Raw genomic sequence first — 23,640 nt, 5'->3', positions numbered from 1 at the left:
CTTTAACGCACAGGTTGGAGAAAGACAAAATGGAGAAGAATCCACAATCGGGAAGTTTGGACATGGCAAAAGAAGCCAAAATGGACAGAAACTAGTAGAGTTCATGATGGAAAATAACCTTATTTTAATGAACTCACGTTTTCACAAAAAGACTAAAAGCAAATGGACGTGGTCCTCCCCAGGTGCAAAATTCAAAACTGAAATAGACTTTATTATAACTAACAAAGCAAGCGCGTTCACAGATACCAACATAGTTAAAAACCTTAACTTTAACACAGACCACCGTATGGTGAGAAGCTGCCTAAGCTTAAACCAATCTAAAAGATCCAGGAAAAACCTAGCAAATAATAATAAGCTGTGTCAAATGTCAGAATACAGTCATTCCATTAATTCTCCCAAAACAGAATCACTCAAAGAAATTATTGCTTCCGACGCAGAAACTGGGATTAAATACAGAAGATTACAAAACAAATTGAAAGAGATGCTAGTCAGCAAACCTAAGAGCAAAGAAAGCTATTTAAGCAAGGAGACACTAGAACTATTGGATAAAAGAAGAACACTAATATCAAATAAAGGGGATAAAGAAAGACGCCAAAAAATTGCAAACCTTAGCAAGAAAATTAAGGAGAATATAAGAAAAGACCGTAGAGAGAAAAGAAATAGTGTTTTAGAAGAAAATATAAAAAGAACAGGAGGAACAAAAAAGGCTCTGAAGCAACTAAGCGAACACGGGAAAGAATGGATATTGAAACTGAACCAACGCGAATCTAACTTAATTAACCGACTCTCAATACTGAAACTAGCCACGGACTATTACCGCCTATTGTATTCTGATAAATTAGGTTCAGGGTTGGACACAATTCCGGAAGTTTACGAAGCAAATGAAAACAAAGTAGACAAAGTGCCAGAGATTCTTGCCTCAGAGGTAACCAAGGCAATAAAATCCCAAAAACTCGAGAAAGCTCCAGGGCCGGACAAGATACCTAACGAAATGCTTAAGGGAACTTTAGAGGAAATCAGTCCTGTGCTGGCAAAACTCTTCAATGAAATCTTAAAAACAAGGCAAATCCCAGAAGAATGGACCGAGTGTCACATAATTTTACTACATAAAAAAGGCACTAGAGACGAGATTGGGAACTATAGGCCAATTTCTCTAATATCAAACATATATAAAGTATTTGCTAAAGTGATCCTGGAAAGAATATCATTAACGCTAAACGAAAGCCAACCCGCAGAGCAGGCAGGATTCAGAAAAGGCTTCAGCACAATCGATCATATTCATACAATAAAACAGTTGATACAGAAGTATAATGAATACAATAAACAAATATACTTGGCGTTCATAGATTACTCAAAGGCATTCGATAGCCTCAGGCACCAATACATATGGCGGAGTCTTGAACAACAAGGAGTCCAGAGCAACTATATAGAAATACTCAAGAGTATATATAAATCTAGCAAGGCCAGTATCAAACTTGAATCAACAGGAGAGTCATTTCCTATCAAAAAGGGTGTACGCCAAGGCGATCCTCTCTCCCCTACACTATTTAACGCCGTACTCGAGCACATCTTTAGACAGCTAAACTGGGACCACTTAGGTCTAAATATAAATGGAGCTCGCCTAAACCACCTAAGATTTGCCGATGATCTGGTGCTTCTTGAAGAGAATCCTGCGGCAATAGAACTAATGATGCAGAGCCTAGCCAATATAAGTAGGGAAGCTGGTCTGGAAATCAATGGCAGAAAAACAAAATTGATGACAAACTCAAGGGAAATAGACGTTATGGTAGATGGCATCAAGATCGAATATGTCAAAGAATATAATTACTTAGGCCAGATTATATCCCCTTCAGATGTAATGACCAAGGAAATAACCAGGCGAATAGCCCAAGGTTGGAGAAAATACTGGTCACTGAAGGAAATAGTGAAAAGTAAGGATCTAGGCAATCACATCAAAAAGAAAACATTCGAGACCTGTATTCTACCAGTTCTTACTTATGGCTGCGAAACTTGGTCAATGACACTTAACCACAGGGAAAAGCTAATAAAATGCCAACGTGCCATGGAAAGAAGCATGCTAGGGTTAAAAATCAAAGATAGAGTTAGGAACGTAGACATAAGAACAAGAACGAAACTCACAGACATTCTCACCCGGATAGACGTCCAAAAATGGAGATGGGCTGGGCATATGCTACGCCACCCCATTAACAAATGGAGCAAGCAAGTCACCCTCTGGCAACCAAGAGACGGCAAACGAAGTAGGGGTCGTCAAATCAGGAGATGGGAAGATGACTTGAAGCAGACAGCGGGACCATTCTGGCTGAGAGTAGCAAGGGATAGGACCCATTGGAAGGAATTGGAGGAGGCCTATGCCAAAAGGCACACCGAACTTAGGGACCTCTTGTAACCCTATGTTTAGGAATAAAAAGGCTATTATTATTATTATTATTATTATTATATGTATAAAATTTTGGGATACCATTGGACTGGAGGTAGGACCTCTTGTGGGTCCGCACGGGTAGGTACCACCACCCTGCCTATTTCTGCCGTGAAGCAGTTAATGCGTTTCGGTTTGAAGGGCGGGGCAGCGGTTGTAACTATACTGAGACCTTAGAACTTATATCTCAAGGTGGGTGGCGCATTTACGTCGTAGATGTCTATGGGCTCCAGTAACCACTTAACACCAGGTGGGCTGTGAGCTCGCCCATCCTTCTAATGTCTTCGTTTAGCAAAATACCCTCAAAATGCCCAGGATATTTGATTGCCATAAACGAAGTGGCTGTCAATTATGACCACAATCATCAGCTCCTAATCACTCCCTGCTAGACATAGGCCTCTTCCAAATCGCAAGCCAGCCCTCCACTTGGTCAGGAGGCGTCCCACGCTACGTTTGCCGGCACGCGGTCTCCACTCAAGACCCCGTCTACTCCAACGATCGTTGGTTCTGCGGCATTCATATCCAGCGCAAGCCCATAAAAGCTGCTTATGACCAAGTGGACTGTTATTACATGAAAAATCACTATTTCCCCAAGTAAGCTATTAAAAGTATTAAAGCGTAATTTAATATAGATTAGTAAAGCTACTCATAATTATGTTTTTTCTAGATAACTCTGAAGTTCGTTTCAAAACTGGTACCTATAAGTTAAAAACAATAAACTAGTTGAATAAAAATTTACATATTGGTTTGTACACAGTATTTAACTCGTAATTATACAAATTACATTCGATGGATTCTAATAATGCGTAGGGAATACAGACCGAAACGACTCCCAAGAGTAAAATGGAAAATTCTGAACCAACCACCCAAAATCTAGATGATTTGCTGCTAAACGCCAGTCCTTAGTGGACAGAAAGATTTTGTGGCAACTTTTTAATAACTCTGATATTTTCGCGAAGCGTTTAAAAGTATAATCGGAGACGACCTGTGAACTTTTAAATTGCAGAAACTCCCAAGTTAAATCGAGTGATTTTCGGGTAGTCGCTAAATGGCTGTTGGGGGATAGAAATAGCTTACGCTAAAACAGTCGCATTTGGTGAACTTCAGAGCTTTGAAAGCTTTAATTTGAAGGCATATCTAAGAGTGTTCTTAGTAAATACGTCATTGTTGATAACGAAGCAATGATACTCACAGCCAACGCAATCAAAGTGCAGCACAGAACGAAACGCATGTTGGCGGTCTTTGGATCGCTTGATCCTTAGAGACCCGATGATAAGACGACTATGCCAAAGTGGTTGGGCCAACGCGTTTTATACGAAAACGAAGTTTGATCAAGCTTACGTAGAGAGTAATAAATTTTCGCTTCAAACATTTGTGCAAACAATGTATACAAGTTATTGTTTTTGTTCAACAAACGTTCTCTATGTAAATGGTTTTATTTTGTTTGCCTATTTTATGTTATTAATTGATTTCTAATTTATTCATGGCTCGTTGAGACCCGCTTGACATTTGTGCAGTATTTGATGCTCTGTTTTTTTTTAAAGAGAATTATTAATACTAGAGGTCCCGCAGTAGTCGAAATTCGACTATAATTAATTGGAATTGTAAGTTTGTACACTATTATGATTGTATTTTATACTTCTATAATCACAAATTTCGCCAAGACTACACTATTAAAAAATATTAATAAAGACAAACAATATTTAATCTATTCTCAGTTTGAACACAGACGTCAAGAACAAAAGTTTGACAATAAATAGTATACATGCGTGTGTGCGTCAAATACATGGTATGTAGTGTGTGTGCTGTTTTCTTTATTGATTTAAAGTATCTTTTATGCATTATTTTAAAAAAATATTAGCATTGTGCACTTCTTCTCTGTATTCTCTATAAGTGTGGGAAATTTCATACTCCTCCGTCCTCGCAATTTTCGTAAAAAGGGATACAAAGTTTTTGCTTCACGTATTAATATATAGATTTTTGATATTCGATACTTCTCGTAGCTATTACGAATTTCGGGTGCTAATTGTGAACACGTACATCTATTATGGCGGAATAAGCGCCTAAGCCAGTGGTCGGAAACCCGCGTCTCTCTAGCCACATGCGGCTCTTCGACTTATCGGCTAAGGATCTTCCGGGAAATGTTACGTCCAATCACGGAATATTACTTATTATCTTGCCTTGTAAAAGACTTGACAAAGGCTATAAACAATACACGAATAATATTTGGATAAATTTCTATTGTGTTAACTATATTTGGCTCTATTGGTTAACAAGGTTTCTGACCGCTTATGCTTTTACAAGTGGAACATTGCTTTCAGAACAGATATCGAAGTGATAGCTAATTTCACCTCTTTAACTGGGATTACGATGGAACTGAGATCCGGCGCTTAATGCTGAATCCGCGAATTTAAGTACACAGGATCAGTGAATGGTCTTCACGATAGTTCTAATCCAGCGATTTCCTCTCAACACCCCAAAGAAGGTTTGTTTTCTCTCTACATACATTTTGCGACTAGCTCACTATGTTAGTGTAATGATGTTATTATTTCAAAAATGGTTTTATTGCTGTTGACAGCGGTGAGCACTTAGTTAACGCAGAACCACGTTGGGGTTAAAGATACGATATTAATTGCATTAAAACATCAATTGGTTGGCCGTTCAAATCACGTTACTAATGGGGCGCGAGTTTGTACAGTGGTACTGGTTTCCAAGACGACCTACAATCGATAAATAGCAGGTAAGGAATTAGGAAGGAGATTATAAGAGAGTACCTTTACTAGGACCAGATGATATAGAAGGATCAGCAACACAAAGGTACTTCTTTAACTTCTAAAGCTCCTAAGAAACTCTTACAGTCTGGGCTAGATGTAGCTAAGAATTCTAATAAGGTTGTCGGAGGACTGATTTGTAAATATGCCCAGGCAAGATCCAGTATTTAGGTACTGTAAGGAGATAGAAGAAAACGTTAATTGCGAGGCTGCTGTATCTTAGAAAAGTTTTTACAGAAAAAAAGAAATCAACAAAAGGTTTAGTAGAAAACTGATAAGCCCACAGGCCCACTGCTCTCTGAAGTAATGATTAGATTAAGAGGAAACATTTAATTCGTTCAATTATATTAGTAAAACGTTTTTTGCATTGAAAACAACTAAGTTGCCCAGGGGAGGTGAATTGCATACAATTGATTGTTTTTTTTTTTTTTATTACCCTTGTAAGACCCTTGACAGACGAGCATACGGCCCACCTGATGGTGAGTGGCTATCGTCGCCCATGGACTTCAGCAATGCCAGGGGCAGAGCCAAGCCGCTGCCTACCGCTTGTGTAATGTCTTTAAAGCTGCAGTTGTCGAAAGTAAAAAATGGACCCCTCAGAGACACTTAGGCTGTTTGTTCCGATAAAGCTTAGCACGAAATACTAAGGTGGAAGATAGACATGATAATCTTTAGTACGGACAGCGCTATCAGAGCGATTCTGATAAGAAAAGAAAAAAAACTTAGGTATATTTTGCCATTGATTCGTCATTTGATTAATTTGAAGTCGTCGTGGCCTAAAGGATAAATCGTCCGGTGCATTCGTATGTAGCGATGCACCGGTGTTCGAGTCCCGCAGGCGGGTACCAATTGTCCTAATGAAATACGTACTCAAAAAATGTTCACGATTGTCTTCCACGGTGAAGGAATAACATCGTGTAATAAAAATCAAACCCGCAAAATTATAATTTGCGTAATCACTGGTGGTAGGACCTCTTGGGAGTCCGCACGGGTAGGTACCACCACCCCGCCTATTTCCGCCGTGAAGCAGTAATGCGTTTCGGTTTGAAGGGTGGGGTAGCCGTTGTAACTATACTGAGACCTTAGGACTTATATCTCAAGATGGGTGGCGCATTTACGTTGTAGATGCCTATGGGCTCCAGTAACCTCTTAACATCAGGTGGGCTGTGAGCTCGTCCATCAATCTAAGCAATAAAAAAAAAACATTTGTCTGCAAGGCAATTCTCGTTTATCCAGGACTATTATAATATTGGTCATGATATAAAAAAAACATTTTTTAGACTACCTTTAGAAATGATTTGACCGTAGTATATAAAATAAATTTGTATGAAAAAAAAGATATTTCGAAAATTCTATGGTTAATTTTAAATTAAAAAAAAAACCTACTCTCTCTCTCTCTCTCTACCTTGTTAAATAATATATTCTAATTGTCATCACGTCATTGTTTTGTTTTTCTGTTACAGTCCTTACTGTCCAAGCGACCAGGCTAAGTATTCATAGTCCACACAGTCAAGCTTTGAGTATGCAAATACAATATAATTTCCATTATTGAAATGTTAAGTTGTGTACTGTTTTTGGTGTATTAACTTGGCTTTATTTAGCGAATATGTACATTTTCTTCGAAATACTGCTGTATTCAAGGATTTTTAAAAAATGTAATAAAATGTTATATTATTTTACAAAAAAAAAAAAGGGTGCACGTGAAAGAAGTGAAACTTTTTTGTGGTGTGTAGTATTGTGGTTTTCTTTATTTTTCATCCTTAAATCAAATTTCTCTTGTAATAGGGTATGCTGTGTATAAGAGAAACGACCTAGCTCGCTTGGTCCTTTCCCTCTCTCCACGGTCGAGTGGTTCGCGAGACGCTCTGTCTATTTTCTCACTCTCATTCTTCCTAAATTGTATCTTTTCTCTCTAGCCAAAAGAAGTTTCACTTCAAAAACTACATAAGTAGATAAAAGTTTGATCCTTTGCTAATAACAGTAAGCCACTGTAATTTTTATTTAAATTTTATCGATTCGCTTAGTGAGCTAAATGGATTTTTTTATTTTTACATTAACAAATATCCGCCCAAAAATATTAGACGCTTTGTTTAACATAACCGTTACAGACAGACAGTCAAACCGCAAAGATTAATAAAGTGAAATTTAAGTAACGTCTAAGGCAAAAATAAACAATATTCAAATTGATTTTATTATTCGTATGGGTCAAGCATAATTCTGGACGTTGCAGCGTTGTGACGTAATTCGATCGATACATATCGACAGCTGCAAAAACTTCCATTACATCATTAAGAATGCACTGACCCGCATCTATAATAACTTGTTTACCGTATTTTGTTTAAACAAAGCATAAATAATTAATAACAAAGGCGTTGGAAGCCATAAAGAAAACTTTATAAACATTAGACTAAAACAAACCTTTCAAACATTATTAATGCGCTCAAACAATTAAATGCGAAATAATAGACAATATTAAATATTGCACACGTTTTTTTTATGATGTTTATCAGTGAATATTTATTGTATTAAAATGAATTATGTGAAAGGAACGTTTTTATTTATTTATTGCTTAGATGAAGTGGTTACTGGAGCCCATGGACATCTACAACGTAAATGCGCCACCCACCTTGAGATATAAGCTCTAAGATCTCAGTATAGTTACAACGGCTGCCCCGCCCTTCAAACCGAAACGCATTACTGCTTCACGGCAGAAATAGGCGGGGTGGTGGTACCTACCTGTGCGGACTCATAAGAGGTCCTACCACCAGTAATTACGCAAATTATAATTTCGCGGGTTTGATTTTATTACACGATATTATACCTTCACCATGGAAGTCAATCGTGAACATTTGTGAAGTACGTATTTCATTAGAAAAATTGGTAGCTGCTTGCGGGATTCGAACACCGTTGCAACCCCGGCAACGGCTCGTCGAACTCGGCAGAGAGTTCGACGAGCGGCGTACTGTGGCCGAGATGCCTGAATCTCGCTTACGACATTTTCAAGATAAAGCACATATATACAAGTTCCGAACAACAACATTCGGACCGTCGGTCTACCGAGCAATATCACCCGCTCGGTGGAAGATCTTTCCCTACGTCGATTAGGCTTACTAAAGTACCTACTCGCGCGGACTCACAAGAGGTCCTACCACCAGTAGCCAGGGATGTGCCTGTGAGACAGGATCTTATAGCTGATCTGAAGAATTCCTGAAAAAATTATCAAACCTGTTTAGCCATTTCGGAGTATGCGGACAACATCACTGATCAACTTTACCTCAAGCACCGTTCACCGTCCTCGCCGAACCCATCGCTTGCGACGAAGGGCTCGACGAGTAAATTAACTCATAGATACTTCGATACTTTATTTCGTTTCTCAGTCAGGCGAGAAATATTGAATCAACTTATTTGCTGTATCATTTATATTGCCCAATAAATCCTTTACTGAGTTCTAGCTGCATTTTAAGAAGGTCATAAACAAATTATCTCCGCAGACACATTGTTGATAAAGGCTTTTAGTAATTCTTTTTATAATCTCAAATAGTTCATAGCATTCGCCATACAGGATAGAACATAGAGGTAAATCTATGGATATACAGAAGCTCTAAACGATATGTGAGGAAAGGACTGTCAATGGTTTGATCAGCCCTTTTCTTCGTGAACTCCAAATACAACTTACTCATTGAGTTAATTCAGAACAATTATCAGCCACATAATTATCTTCATTGCAAATTACGCTAGAGAGACCATCTGATCTTTATTGGGCAGATGCTGAGGCCCACTTCTTGTTCAACTCGTGTCCACCCCATGCAGAATCTAGGTCTCTTCAAACGCGCTCCATTCTTTTCGGTCTTTTTTATTTATTTATTTTTTATTGCTTAGATGATGGGCCGATCTCACAGCCCACCTGGTGTTAAGTGGTTACTGGAGCCCATAGACATCTACAACGTAGACGCGCCACCCACCTTGAGATACAAGTACTAAAGTCTCAGTATAGTTACAACGGCTACCCCACCCTTCAAACCGAAACGCATTACTGCTTCACGGCAGAAATAGGCAGGGCGGTGGTACCTATCCGCGCGGACTCACAAGTGGTCCTACCACCAGTAATTACGCAAATTATAATTTTGTGGGTTTGATTTTTATTACACGATGTTATTCCTTCACCGTGGAATTCAATTGTGAACATTTGTTGAGTACGTATTTCATAGCTTTCTGTCACGGACATCACCAACGGATGACCGAATGCAATGCAATCGTAACAGAAAGAGCCTCTGCTTATTACTTGGAAGATAAGTGGAACTTTAGTAAAATAATAACAATACATACTGCACTTAGACCTTTAGAATGAGACAATTGGCTAATTTCAACTCCGTAAAGTGCTATCTTACTATGCTTATGTGCTATGTTTCGCTTTCAAAATCTTAAACAATTAAAATACCAGCTCCGAAACACAATATCGAACCCTTGCTGCTGGATTTTACTGGTGGTAGGACCTTTTGTGAGTCCGCACGGGTGGGTACCACCCCCCTGCCTATTTCTGCCGTAAAGCAGTAATGCGTTTCGGTTTGAAAGGCGGGGCAGCCGTTGTAACTATACTGAGACCTTAGAACTTATATCTCAAGGTGGGTAGCGCGTTTACGTTGTAGATGTCCATGGGCTCCAGTAACCACTTAACACCAGGTGGGCTGTGAGCTCGTCCACCTATGTAAGCAACAAAAAAAAAATTGCATGATGACGTCTATTTTAATTATTATACTGTCTCTCTCTGGTTATGCTGTACCGAAAAGAGAAAAAATAACAATTTTACATTTTGAAAATAAATATGTTAAGGGACATTTCAGGAATAAAAATCGAGAACATTATTTTGCTTTTTTCTGTTTTTTATTGCACGGATGAATTAGCTCACAGCCCACCTGTTGGTTGAGTGAGTTAAGTGGCTCCCAAAGTCGATAAATATCACGTCACGTCTAGTTAGCGACATGAGGTCCTAGTTGTATAGTTTAACGGCTATTATTATGTCATTGAGAAAAACCAAAACAATTATTATTCTTTTTTCTTTCTTAGGTGGGTGGAAGATCTTGTAGATCGTTGAGTTCCACATACCCCGCGTGCCCCTTAGGCGCGGGGACCTCGTAGGGGCCCGGGCCCGAAAAAAAAAAGATCTCACTTGGTGTTAGGTGGATACCGGAGCCCATAGACTTCTATTACGTAAATGCCGCCACCAACCTTGAGCATGAGTTCTAAGTCTCAAGTTCAGTACAACGGCTGCCCCACACTTCAAACCGAAACGCATTACTGCTTGATTGCAGAAAATAGGCAAGATGGTGGGTGGCACCTACCCGTGCGGACTCACGGGACGTCCTACCACCAGTAAAAATACCAGTAACATATGTTTCTGTGCGCTTCATAAGTGATCCAAGTCACCTTAGATATAAATGAAATGTATCAAGACATAAATCATCTGTCCTATTTATGTAGTTACTCCCTCAGGAGATTTCCTGTTTGAAGAAAGGCATAGTAATAATGGTACTAAAAAATTTTCTTGTTTTGTGTTTCGAAGAGGGCAGTTAAATTAGTACTAGTCAAATAACAATTAACCAATAATTAATTCAAACACAGCTCAAATTTATTTACTGTCAAGAAAAACGTATTTACTTTCACCGTCTTCTTTCTGAACGTAAACTAATAAAGGATTCTTTTTTCCCTTAATCCTCTCCAGTTCCTTTAGCAGTTCTTGGCCGTTTTGTGCTAAATTCAAAATCATTATTTCAGGATTCGCATGTCCTTTAGAAACACCATCTATGTTATCCGTAGAATCGGATGCAGTTCCGGATATGTCTACTCTTTTAGGTTTCAAAACCTTTGAATCGTTAAGAGACGCTTCGATAATTTCTTTGTCGATTAAACTCACATCATCATTTCCTGACTTATCTCCATTCACTTCTGAATCTTTTATTATGTTATCTTCTTCGATACTACGTGTTTTGGGATCTCCGTCACCGGTAACTCTATGCTCTGTATCATCATTACTCAATTCTTTGACTACCGGCTCTTCTAATGGATCATCATTACGCACCTTCGAAAGTTTTGAATCCTTAACTAAATCATTTTCGCTTTGCTCCGTTTCAAAATTGAATGCGTCGTTGTTCTCTTTTCCTGATTTAAGCCTTCGATCATCGCTGTTACCTGCACCCTTATTTTTAAGATCCATAGTATTATTAAATTTATCTAGCAACCTTTTGTCGATATTGGAGCAATCGTTGACGTAAACTTGTAATTTAACTTCTTTCTCCTCAATTTCGTCGTCAGAATGTTTTTCTATTTCAATCTTTAGTAGCGTTACATCGAAATCTTCGTGTTCCATAGCAAGATTATTTAGAAAATCAGTTACTTTGTCAACAATAACATCTATCTCTTTCTCTATCTTCGGCGTGAGTTGGAGGCAGTGATCTCCTTTGTTGCATCCGTTACCTGTAATAGACGATTTTATTAATATTTCTCCGACGGCTAACCTTTTCTACTCGAGTAGTAAACGGTTGTGTCATCAGCGAATAAGCCTAGCTGCGTCGACGGCGACCGGGGAATATTGTTAATAAATAAACTAAATAGGAGCGGAGATAGAACGGAGCCTTGCGGGATTCGAGCCGTGAGTAGTCGCGGAGAGGAGCGGGCTTCTTCTACTCGATATCCGGATCGAGCCGGAAGTGTTACTAAGACTGGCCCTAGCAAGAGTAGTGCTTCGCAGAATCTACCACCAGATCGGAAACGCGACCCACTATGAAGATGAGGCGAGAAACTCAATGGGCTGTGTCTATGTATTAATTTACTCGGCGAAACCTTCTTCGCAAGCGACGGGTTTGAGGAGGACGGTGACCGGTGCTTGAGGTACCTTAAAGCACCGTTAATGGATCGGGACGATTTGTAATGACGTGCTTAGGGCGACATCGACTGTTTACCATTCGGTTCACAAGATCGGGTATGTAATTTCTAGCGGCCACGACAAGAGGGTTTTCGTGTCATGCCGCCTTCTCAAAGTGGCGCACGATGCCGACTGTATATACTTACTGACTGAGTCAAGCTCCAGGTCATGATGGAGATCCACGTTCTTTAGGAACCGTGGTGCTCCGACAGCTATCCAACAAAAGCGGGATTGAATGACTTGAAGGGGTTTCAAGTTAGAGCGGGCCGCGTGAGCGAACACTCCACTTGCTTTGTAGAGTGTCACCTTATTACGAAGGGACAATTTACTTCGCTTGCAAATCAGGGGGCCATTCGACGATTGCACTATTATTGTTCTCTTCCAAAAACTTATGTTACTGTAATTAAAAATTAACTGACACCGTTGTTACGCTTTGCTCATTCAACTGTCTTCGCCATCTTGCTTTTCTCTGTCATACCGTTACCCTTTCTTACAGTTTTCTCTCGCTCACATTTCAACATTCCGTTCCACGCTCTTTTCGTACGTTCCGTTCTTACCAATCCTACATAAAATATGTAAAGAAAAACCTTTGTCATGTAAAACCTTTAAAACTCTTTAGTTTTAAAAAAATATTTTTCATACAGATGTGTTAACTTGTCTGTCATAGAGAAAAAAAGTGAAGTTCAGTTTTACATATTTGAATCAAGTCTGTTTAAAATAATAGTTTAAAAAGATATTAAAGGCTTTAAATGTTGCTTTCTTAGTACTTTACAGAAACTTAATTAAAACTTTTATTATTATTATTTTTATTGCCCTTGTAGGCAGACGAGCTTACGGCCCAACTGATAGTGAGTGGTTACCGTCGCCCATGGACTTTAGCAATGCCAGGGGCAGAACCAAGCCGCTGCCTACCGCATATTGTTGTTCAATCAGAATATGTGATATTAGGTGTACAAATAAGTTTCCGCCGTTTTAAGAAAGATGGCGTGGCACGAGGTTTACGTTTGAATTCACAGATGATAATCGACCTAAAAATTAAGTTGATCATTTAAGAACAACTTAATCCTATCAAATTATTTTGAAGTCGTCGTGGCCTAAAGGATAAGACGTCCGGCGCATTCGTATCGAGCGATGCACTGGTGTTCGAATCTCGCTGGCGGTTACCAATTTTTCTAATGAAATACGTACTCAACAAATGTTCGATTGACTTCCATGGTGAAGGAATAACACCGTGCAATAAAAAACCCGCAAAATTATAATTTGCGTAATTACTGGTGGTAGGACCTCTTGTGAGACCGCACGGGTAGGTACCACCGCCCCGCCTATTTATGCCGTGAAGCAGTAATGCGTTTCGGTTTGAAGGGTGGGGCAGCCGTTGTGACTATACTGAGACCTTAGAACTATATCTCAAGATGTGTGGCGCATTTATGTTGTAGATGTCTATGGGCTCCAGTAACCACTTAACACCAGGTGGGCTGTGAGCTCGTCCACACATCTAAGCAATAAAAAAATAAAATAAAAAAATAACTCCGTATTAGCATCATATATTATTTTGATCCAAAAATGTCAAAATTTGAGCCAAATAAGCGTCAATGCGGGAACTTTTAATTTACTTTTTGAATTAAAAAAATCTGCAGCCGAGGCGCATCGGTTGCTCGTAGAAGCATCTAATGAGGCGGCCTTGAGTGAGAGAACATGTCGTAAGTGGTTAAAAAAGTTTAAAAACGGTAATATATACATATCATATATGTATCTACATACCTTCCTGTGAGATTCGAAAGTCACATCGCCCGATCAACAACGGTGGTTCTATTTTTTGAGTGCGACAATAATATCATGGATCTAAGCAGAAAAGTGATTTACGAGTCTATAAAAACAAATTTTAATGATTGACTGATTGATAATATCATTCGCTCAGCGTAATTAGCCCCATTCCAGGAACGAAAGTGCTAAATGATTCGTATTGTCGATCGAGTCACAGTATCGTGATCTGCTCCGCTAATAACACAATACACCCCCCGCTTCGCCCAATTCTCGATATAACGAGATCTTGATATTAATTTCGGATTAAGTGTCGAGAGATTTTTTTTTTTTGCAAAGAATCGTTTCGGTCCCGTCGCCAATAAAGTAACATGGATAGAAGTTAATATTCATTTATAATCTATATATCTATAATACGTGAAGCAAAAACTTTATACCATTTTCATATGCTTTTATTAGCTTCAGACGTATGTATGTTTGTAACGGAATCTTTGAACATGATTTTGACCCCCTTCAAAACGTTGGATTAACTCGAAATTTGGTATACTTAATAAGGACCGATGACAATTCAATATTAACAAAATTGAAAAAATTTAACTCAACTAAAAAATAAAAAATAAATTTTAATAAATTTGAATTAAAAATAATGTAAGAAACAATGATTTTATTGTAAAAAAAAGCTGGAGGTGCATGGTATCAGTAGTTATAAATATTTTATGAACAGATATGAGTTGATGGCTTATTTTGATAATATCCTGAAAAGCATCCCACGCTTTTTTACAATAAAACAATTTTTGCTACACTATTTTTAATTCAAATTTATTAAAATTCTATTCTTTAGTTGGATTTTCTATAAAAGCGTACTTAGTTAGTTTTTTTAACTATGTATTACCTACTTATTTTACAAAAATTGCGCGGACGGAGGACGGAGGCCGGATGAAATTTCCCACACATTGAGAGAGAATATAGAGAAGGAGTGCAAAATCTTCCCCTTCCTATACCTACCCCGTGACCTACCCCAGGGGATCGCCTCCCACAGGATGTGACAGAGCTGGACTCGTCTCGCGCGTCACCTTCTTGACAAGGCTTTTTGAAAGTCGACAAACATAAGAGAAAGCGTCTAGAAATTTGCCGACTTTTCATCAGACTTACAACTAATTAATTGCTGGATTTACGCCTACCCACATGGATTCTGTGCTGCCCGCATTTGAATGAACGCAATCGGCTTAGATTGATCAGGAGAAAATAACTATAGTAACTCTGATCGATAACGCTAGTTGAAGTCAATTAAATATCAATTGTTGAGGAGAAAAAATTAAATCTACTAAACAAATTACTTTCAGAGCCACTTAAATTTTTGAAGGTGAGATTAATCTTGATAATAGTTGGGATATGGGACTACACGAGAAGCATCGAACTTCAAATAAAAAAATAATTATAAAAAGTCGATTTAAAAAAATCACAGGTAACAAACTAGTAATCGAATTCTGGATCTCTCCTTCTATTCGGAACTTGATTAAAAATCCATAGCCATAATTGTCCAGACGAATACGTGTCTGCTTTTGTATCTACCGGCATTTCCTGTTAAGCTATCGCGATCAAAAGTTGAGCGTTGGCCGGTGAAATTCTACACCAGTTTTCACTATTGTGTGTAATATAGTTGAATAAAGATAGCTCTATAAAGACTTGCGTTATAAAGAGAGCTAGTGGTCCCCCAGTACTCGAAATTCGACTTCAATTAATTTAAATTATAAAATTGAACATTATTAATTGTTCTATTGTTAAAGACTTCTATGATCACAGATTTCGCCAAGGCCAAACTAAAGACAAATAATATTAATCTATTCTCAATTTGACCACATACTATAAACTGTTACAAAAGTTTGACAATAACAAAAAGTATACATATACATATATGATTTTTATATCAAATACATGGTAGTATGTGTAATGGTTTGTTTTTATTGATTTAATTTATTTTTTATGCATAATTTAAAAAAAAAGAACATTCTGCACTCCTTCTCTATATTCTCTATATTCTCTATAAGTGTGGGAAATTTCATACTCCTCCGTCCGCGTAATTTTCGTAAAAAGGGGTACAAAACGCTTTTGCTTCGCGTATTAATTTAAAGTTTGTTTTCATATAAATACGATGGCCCATGATTTCATTACTCGAGCGTAGGTATAATACATCTGATATACATTTATGTCGCAGATAATGATTTTTGTAATAACCACACATTTTAAAAGCCGTAAGGCCAGATACGGAATGTGAACCATTCGGAACATTTACGAAGGAAACTGTCGGTTTGGCATGTAGTTGGAGAGCATTCACTATGTTACGCCAGTAAGAGCAACGCCATCTATCGTCGAATGGCGGAAACGCATATCGAAAATACTCGACTTGTCCAGAATGTTCTCGATAATTCTAGGGATGTCGTATCGACTATAAAGACGTTGCAGGGATGTCACGAAATTAGTTAATAATCAGATCTACTCGGAGCGAAACAGCGAAGGAATCATCTGAAGCGAAGCGGAAGAAGCGAACTAGGAGTTGTTCTAAGTGTTAGAGTTTTAATTTGTACGTCAATAGAATTTTAATTTATCCCAAACTCCAGCGCGTAACAATTATAAACACTTTGACTACGTTATGCTGTTTTTGAAGCCCCATGCGCAATTATCGTCTGGTGCGTCAGTCAAAGCCGCGTTCTATCTCACGATGTAGGAGACGACTTTGTCCAAATTTCCATGGATATGGGTATATTTAAAAACGGACTTATGCGAGGCCTATAAAGCCTTATACGCACTGGCTGAAAATCCCTCAAAATTTTTCTCGCAGTCAACGCGTTACTAAAAATCAGACAATTGTTGTTTTTTTCTACCTGCTCGCTGTTAGTCTAAAGGGCTATTCTAGCTACACACGGACAGTTAGGTGAGCTCACGGGCTCAAGTTGAGAGAGGTATTGCTAACACTAGCCCTAGTAAGAGCAGTGCTTCGCTGAGTCTAAAACTGGATTGGAATCGCAACCCACTGAGAAGATCCGACAAGAAACTCAGTTACTTTTGCCTATGAATATGGGTAGGTACCTGACCGGGTTTCTCTGGTCAATACTTACATGTTATAGATGCAGTGTAGCCTTGATGAAGGATCTGAAACATCGAAAACAATTCAAGAATGTCACTCCTAATAACAGACTTCAAATCGAAAGTATTAAGAAGATTCTGGATTTCAGACCTAGGGTTTTTGAAAGAAAGAAAGAAAGAAAGAAAAACTTTATTCGCCAGAAATATAGTTTACAAGATATAGGACATTGCTTCATATATTTCGCCTGTTTAGGCATGCGAAAATTTAATTTATTTTTATATTAATTATTCTTATATTCTAATATTTTAGTATGTACAACACTTATCATTTAAAAATTCTTGCACACTATAATAAGCCTTGTCTATTAGCCATAAATATAATTTTCTTTTAAATTGAGTTAGTGGAAGATCTCTTATGCTGTTTGGTATCTTATTAAATATTCTGATAGTCATAGGATAACAGTTTGTATGGTAGTAACGAGTATTTATACTTGGTAACATTAGTTTAGTAGGGTATCTTGTATTAAATTGACAGTACTCGCCACACGATTTATATAATTGTGGGTGCTTTTTAACAAACAAACAACATTCTTGTATATATATGGATGGTACAGTTAAAATATTATGTTTTTGGAAGAATGGTTTACAAGAAGTCAGAGGATGAATATTGCACATGGCACGAACACATTGCTTTTGTGCAATGAACACTCTATTTATGTGACTAGAATTTCCCCAGAGGGGTATACAGTATCTGATATTTGAGGCGACATATCCATGATAGGCCTGTAATGCAGTTTTTAAATTACATATTTTTGTAAGTCGCCAAAGTGCATATGAGAATCGATTAATTTTACTACAAGTAATATCTATGTGAAGATTCCAGCTACATTGATTATCCACATTTAATCCTAAAAATGTTATGCTATTACATTCATTTAGTGTGTTATTATTATAAGTTATATTTAAGTTATTAATAAATTTGTGTCTATTATAGAATTGTATATATCTCGTTTTGTCTAAATTAGCTTTTAAGTTATTCTTATTCATCCAATCTATGACCTTACTAACAGTAGCATTTATCTCATCATTTAAATCTAGTGTGGCATCTTTGGTGATTACAACGGCTATATCATCAGCAAATAAGCTGCATGGGTAATGTATGTGTTCTGGGAGATCATTTATATAAATGATAAAGAGTAGCGGTCCTAAAAGGGTCCTAGGGTTTTTGGAAATTAAATTTCGGATAGGGCGTCTCGCAAGCAAGGGATTTGCGGCCAGTGGCGAATATAAACGAGCAGCATATGCACCTGTGGAACGACACTAACCTCACACGATTGAAACTTTATTTATTTATTTTATTATTTTTCTTAACAGTACAGTGCTTGGGGAAGCACTAATAAATACTGTATTCCCTTCAGCCTTCAAGAGTCATAGACGTAAAAAAATACTGTTACGGATTAGCTTCTTTTTAAGCTATTGCATAGCTTTTATCGCGGGCCTTGAGCGCGGCGACCGAATCATGAAATTCCGTAACGAAAAAAAAATCAACACCCCTCACTCCGCCTACCATATAGCTCGCGTTCAACAAATTCACACGTTGCACTTGTGTAGTGAATAAGAGCGTGGCGTGACGTCACACTGCATGCGCATCATGAAAAGTCTGCCCATCTCTCTCTCGCCCGGTCTTGCTTATGAGTGTGAAGGGGACAGTTAAGGTTTTGCATTTATTAATGTTTAATATAGCGTCGTCTTGTTTTATTATTGTTTTAATATTAAATTATCATTGTTTAATTATAACTGCATAAGTTGATAAAAAATGCTATGCAATAGCTTTACCGCGGCAGACCCCGAGTGCCACACGTTTGTTTTCTTTTTTCCTACCTATGCTGATAACCTTGAGAGGCTATTTCAGCGTAACCTTAACTAGTAGGTGAGCTCACGGGGCTCAAACCTGACGACGTTGCTAACACTAACCCTATCAAGAGCCGTGCTTCGCAGAATCTACCATCGGATCGGAAACGCGAGCCACTGAGAAGATCCGGCGAGAAACTCAGCGGGCTGTGTCTGAGGGTTAATTTCCTCGTCGACGAGCCCTTCGTCGCAAGCGACGGGTTCGACAGGAACGATGACCGGTGCTTGAGGTACCTAAAAGCACCGTTAGTGGATCGGGAGGATCCAAAAGGACGTGTCCTAGCTTCAATTTATTTTATTGTGCATTACATTATGGCTATGTTCTGATTTACACCGCGTCCTTGTTCAGTGCCCTTGCTGAGGAGAAATCCGTTCCGCTATGGACTAAAAGTGTACAGTCGTAGTATCTTAAGGAAATATATGACGTCATAAGCGTCGCCATTTTTCAACTGTGTCTACTGACTGCTGTTTTCGAAGCAAGGTGCTCTCAGTGCTTTGATCACGTGATCACCATTGCGGTGCTTAACCTTATTTCCATAATTCACTTATTATACATTAGATTTTTTTTATTGCTTTGATGGGTAGACGTGTTCACAGCATTGTAGACATCTACAATGTAAATGCGCCACCCATCTTAAGATATTAGTTCTAAGTTCTCAGTATAGTTACAACGGCTGCCCAACCCTTCAAACCGAAACGCATTACAGCTTCACGGCAGAAATAGGCGGAGTTGTGGTACCTGCCCGTGCGGACTCACAAGCGATCCTACCACCAGTAAAAAAGCTTGAAAGAGACTGTTTTCTTTTACTACGAAATTTTACTAATTATTATTGTTTAAAAAAAGCATTAGAAGCGTCGTAAATAATCAAAAAGAAAATAGTTAAACACGAACTAATATCGTAAAAATAGTTTTATATTGTATTTTTAAAAGAAGACAGAAAAAGAAATCAAAACATTAATAATACTCACATACAAAATAACGAATAGAATCGATTTCATAATTGAAATTTTCACGCATCGACGCTTTCAAAGTACCGGTCCGATCCCCCTCTAGTTAACAACTGAACAAATTTTTATGTATTCATCCGAGTTATTGGTAATTAATGACCGAGGAAGCGGAACTTTTGTCAATATTTAACATAATTTAACCTATTTTTTTCAAACAGTATCTGCTTATTTAATGGACATTTCCTTTTGATGGTCTATCGGTTTTCGAAAATCCACGATCGCAAAATGTAGTAATGCGCTTTGAAAGGTGTCTCATATCCCATTCAAGCGACGGAGCAAAGCAAAGCCCCCGAATCCACTATCGGTGCTTTTAAGCTCGTCAAGCACCGGTCACTGTTGATTACGACGAAGAGTTTGACGAGCGAACTAACCCATAGATACAACTGAGATACAGCCCATTGAGTCCCTCGCCGGATCTTCTCAGTGGGTCGCCATTCTAATCCGGTAGTAGATTCAGCGAAGCACTGCTCTTGCTAGGGCCAGTCTTAGCAATTCTCTCAGGTTGAGCCCGTGAGCTCACCTACCCGCACGTAGCCGGAATAGCCCCTAGTCTACCAGCAAATAGGTAGAGAAAAAAAGCAAGTAGCATTTTTTTGTTTTAGAAAAAATAGACTGTGGTTAGAGAACAGCATTCAAAACCGTAATGTATACTCAAACGCGGGTAATAATATCGAAGGGTGAAATGATATCTTATACCTTTAAACGAGCAATTCTTGTATGTTAATATATACCTATATAATCTGAATCACGGAAACGGCTCCAACGATTTTCATAAAATTTAGTATACAGGGGATTTCGGGGGCGATAAATCGATCTAGCTACGATTTCTTTTCAGAAAATGTTGTTTTATTCGTGTTTTCAATAATAAACTCTGCCCGACATCTATTGGCGAATAATAATGCTATTTTTCTTAATTGAGGGCAACTAACCGCTTTAAAGACACAACAAGATGGCGTTATCAAAAAAAAAAACCGGGCAAAGCTCGGTCATCATCTAGTTTGGTTTAAGCGCGATTTCGCTTAACACGCGACATTTATCTTTGTAATTAAAGGTCCGTTTTATTTGGTATCAGCATCGAAACAGTTCGATGTTTTTAATTGAACTTCAATTCATCTTACTTTTTCTAGTGACCTCGAGGGGTTATGTTAGATTCATCGAGTAAGTACATGAGCTCACGGGACTCTAACCTGACGACGTTGCTAACACTGGCCCTAGCAAGAGCAGTGCTTCGCAGAATCTAACACCGGATCGGAAACGCGACCCATTGAGTAGATCCGGCGAGAAACTCAGTGGGCTGTGTCTGTGGGTTAATTTGGTCGGAACGGTGACCAGTGCTTTTGGTACCTAAAAGCACTGATAGTGAAATGCTAACTCCATTCAAATAGCTAAAGAAGTATTTTTGTTATGATATTTTTTTCAAATTTATAGCCTTTAAATATGCAAATATATATATAAAAATAGCCTTCGATATAATGACAATAAAAAAGGATAGATTAAACTGTGAAAATAGTTTTATTTATGTTCAAACTGTCAAGTATATTCAATTTGTCAACAATTTTTCAACAATAATGTGAACAGACAAACGAGAAATACTTTTATATATATATATCTTTCATTGCGTAAATCACATAAGTACATAAGTGAATACGGCCCATTGAAAAATTTAGTATTGTTTAAAATAACGTGTGCGTAAATACGATATATTCCGAAAATTATGTGTAACATTTAATTCAAATATTTATTTAGGGTACAGCACTCAAGAAACAAACTTGCTACTTCGTTTTCCTTTTTAATCAAATAAGTTTTAGACTTAAATTATAAGGCAATTTCACGAAAATTTCCTCGCAATTGGCATATTTAAATGATCATTTAACTCTTCGCATTTGGTTGGGTTCAAAACTGTTTCGCCTTTTGCTTAGCTTTTTATGGAGGCACATATTTTGAGCCAAGTCGAAGAAGTTGAAACTCACTCATTCGCTACTCACAGTCGGACGTACCTACATATATTAATAAATATCTTATTGAAACGTTTTCCAGTCCGGCTGCAGTTTTGGGCACCAATAAATATCGACATATACCTTTTTTAATTACTTAGGAAAGTGAAATCTAGCAATCGACCCGGAAATACCCCTCTCCACATTGAGAAATCAGTTGGAAGTTTCAGCTTGGTAATACAACGTGTACCCCTCCTTTTAAACTAAAACGCATAACAGCATCACGCAGGAATAGGCAGAGAGGTGCAATCTATCCCACAAGACCAGTGATTACACATTAGGCAGAAAGGTGCAATCTACCCCCTAAGACCAGTAGTTACGCAATAGACAGAAAGGTGCAACCGACCCCCTAAGACCAATAATTACGCAATGGGCAGAAAGGTGCAACCTACCCCCTAAGACCAGTAATTACGCAATACGCAAAAAGGTGCAACCTACCTCCTAAGACCAGTAATTACGCAATACGCAGAACGGTGCAACCTACCCCCTTAGACCAGTAATTACGCAATATGCAGAAGGTTGCAACCTACCCCCTAAGATCAGTAATTAGGCAATAGGCTGAAAGGTGAAATCTACCCCCCCCAGACCAGTAATTACGCAAATCATAATTAATGCAGATTCAATTTTTATCACACGATGCTATTTATTTCATATCGGAACTCATTGCTGAATACGAGCTAAGTGCGTATTTTACTGGTCACCATCCTCGTCGAGCCCGTGGACTACGACGAAGAGTTGGTCGTACGAACTAGCCCATAGACACAGCCCATTAAGTTCCTCGCCGGATGTTCCCAGTGAATCGCGATTCTAATCCGGTAGTAGATTAGCAAAGCAATGCTCTTGCTAGAGCCAGTGTTAGCAAGTCTCTCAGGTTGAGCACGTAAGCTTACCTACTGATCTACGTGAATTTGGAATAGCCCCTTAGGCTACCAACGATTAGGTAAGAAACAATGCGTATTTCATTGGAAAACATAATGTACCTGTCTGCAGGATTCAAATACCGGCACAGACGCGTCGCTCAATCCTCCTCCTTGCATCAATAATCCTCAACGCTGAAGGTGAGCCTCGTGAGGCTTTCTTGAGAAAATACACATGGTGGGGTCCTGCGTCGTTCTACGGCAGTGCTTTTGGAAGAGGTTTTCAATTCTTCAAGGACGCTGTAGCCTTAATTGGGTCCGGCTAATTATCCGCCGCCCGGAATTCGACGTTGACTGTTTTACGGTGGAAAAGTCGAACTTCAACTGAACCCTCCTCTTTTCTCATCCGGACTTAGCACCGATATTCGCAGAGTCGAATACGGGTCGTCTTATCTATTACGCCACGACGACTGCAAACAATTACTAGCATTCCTGAAATAGCTTTTAGATTGAATTTGAAAACGCAAACAACGAAGTATAATCCCGTTGTTAAACCGTTTGATAGGGATTGTAATCGAAATAACACTATTCTCGGATTCGATCGATCTTAATTCGCGCAATTAAGAAAGGCTGCTGCGGGTCTTAATGAAGCTCGAATCGTGTTTACATTGCGCGCTACTAGCGACAAACAAAAAACACGTTAAGGAAAACAATTTCAAGACTCGAAGGGCCATTTAATCGGTATTGTATTAGCTCTATTATTGATGTAGACGCGTATGGTACCTATCTGATTGGATGAGAAAGACAAGGTTTTATTAGAAAATGAGAGAGACGGCGAGTGTTTGGTAATATGTAGTTAATTTTTGTTAGATTCATACGTAATTTAAGACGGTAGTTG

The 23,640-nt window shown here is 38.4% G+C and overlaps 3 protein-coding genes across 39 annotated transcripts in view; 1 reads left to right on the top strand and 2 right to left on the bottom strand.

Annotated features, from left to right (window-relative positions):
- The window catches only part of LOC101740082 (sericin 1-like), a 29,951-nt gene extending 26,192 nt beyond the window's left edge, over positions 1–3,759 (bottom strand). For 23 of the 33 annotated variants that reach the window (XM_038013610.2, XM_038013611.2, XM_012692169.4 and 20 more), the window contains exon 1: positions 3,630–3,759. In XM_038013610.2, coding sequence (XP_037869538.1) covers positions 3,630–3,668 — 39 coding nt within the window. In that variant the 5' untranslated portion in view covers positions 3,669–3,759. The remainder of the gene's footprint in view (positions 1–3,629) is intronic. The other 10 variants (XM_038013623.2, XM_038013624.2, XM_038013625.2 and 7 more) reach the window with 6 other exon arrangements.
- Positions 3,760–3,883: 124 nt separating this feature from the next.
- The window catches only part of PBAN (pheromone biosynthesis activating neuropeptide), a 28,294-nt gene continuing 8,537 nt past the window's right edge, over positions 3,884–23,640 (top strand). Inside the window, exons 1-3 of one of the 5 annotated variants that reach the window (XM_062670831.1) lie at positions 3,884–4,041; positions 4,156–4,226; positions 4,764–4,922. In XM_062670831.1, the coding sequence (XP_062526815.1) occupies positions 4,869–4,922 (54 nt within the window). In that variant the 5' untranslated portion in view covers positions 3,884–4,041; positions 4,156–4,226; positions 4,764–4,868. Of the gene's footprint in view, positions 4,042–4,155; positions 4,227–4,758; positions 4,923–23,640 lie in introns of all 5 variants that reach the window. The other 4 variants (XM_062670833.1, XM_062670835.1, XM_062670834.1 and 1 more) reach the window with 4 other exon arrangements.
- LOC105841987 (uncharacterized) lies at positions 10,813–20,077 on the bottom strand. Its single transcript, XM_012692236.4, has 3 exons — positions 19,853–20,077; positions 17,005–17,038; positions 10,813–11,679 (listed from the first exon to the last, which is right to left on the bottom strand). Exons 1-3 carry the CDS (start codon positions 19,880–19,882, stop codon positions 10,835–10,837), a joined length of 909 nt encoding a protein of 302 aa, XP_012547690.3. The 5' UTR covers positions 19,883–20,077; the 3' UTR covers positions 10,813–10,834.

This window comes from Bombyx mori, chromosome 11 (assembly GCF_030269925.1).
Source record: "Bombyx mori chromosome 11, ASM3026992v2".
NCBI classification, from domain to species: domain Eukaryota; kingdom Metazoa; phylum Arthropoda; class Insecta; order Lepidoptera; family Bombycidae; genus Bombyx; species Bombyx mori.
The sequence above is the reverse complement of the archived record's forward strand: the minus strand, read 5'-3'. Positions and strand labels throughout refer to the sequence as shown.

Bases quoted from the DNA above. Each gene is read 5' to 3' on its own strand.
- LOC105841987 (XM_012692236.4), bottom strand. From the start codon at position 19,882: ATGAAATCGATTCTATTCGTTATTTTGTAT. The intron at 17,039-19,852 runs GTGAGTATTATT...TCGATGTTTCAG, and splicing joins TTCTATTCGTTATTTTGTAT to ATCCTTCATCAAGGCTACAC. The intron at 11,680-17,004 runs GTAAGTATTGAC...CGTCTATTACAG, and splicing joins CTACACTGCATCTATAACAT to GTAACGGATGCAACAAAGGA.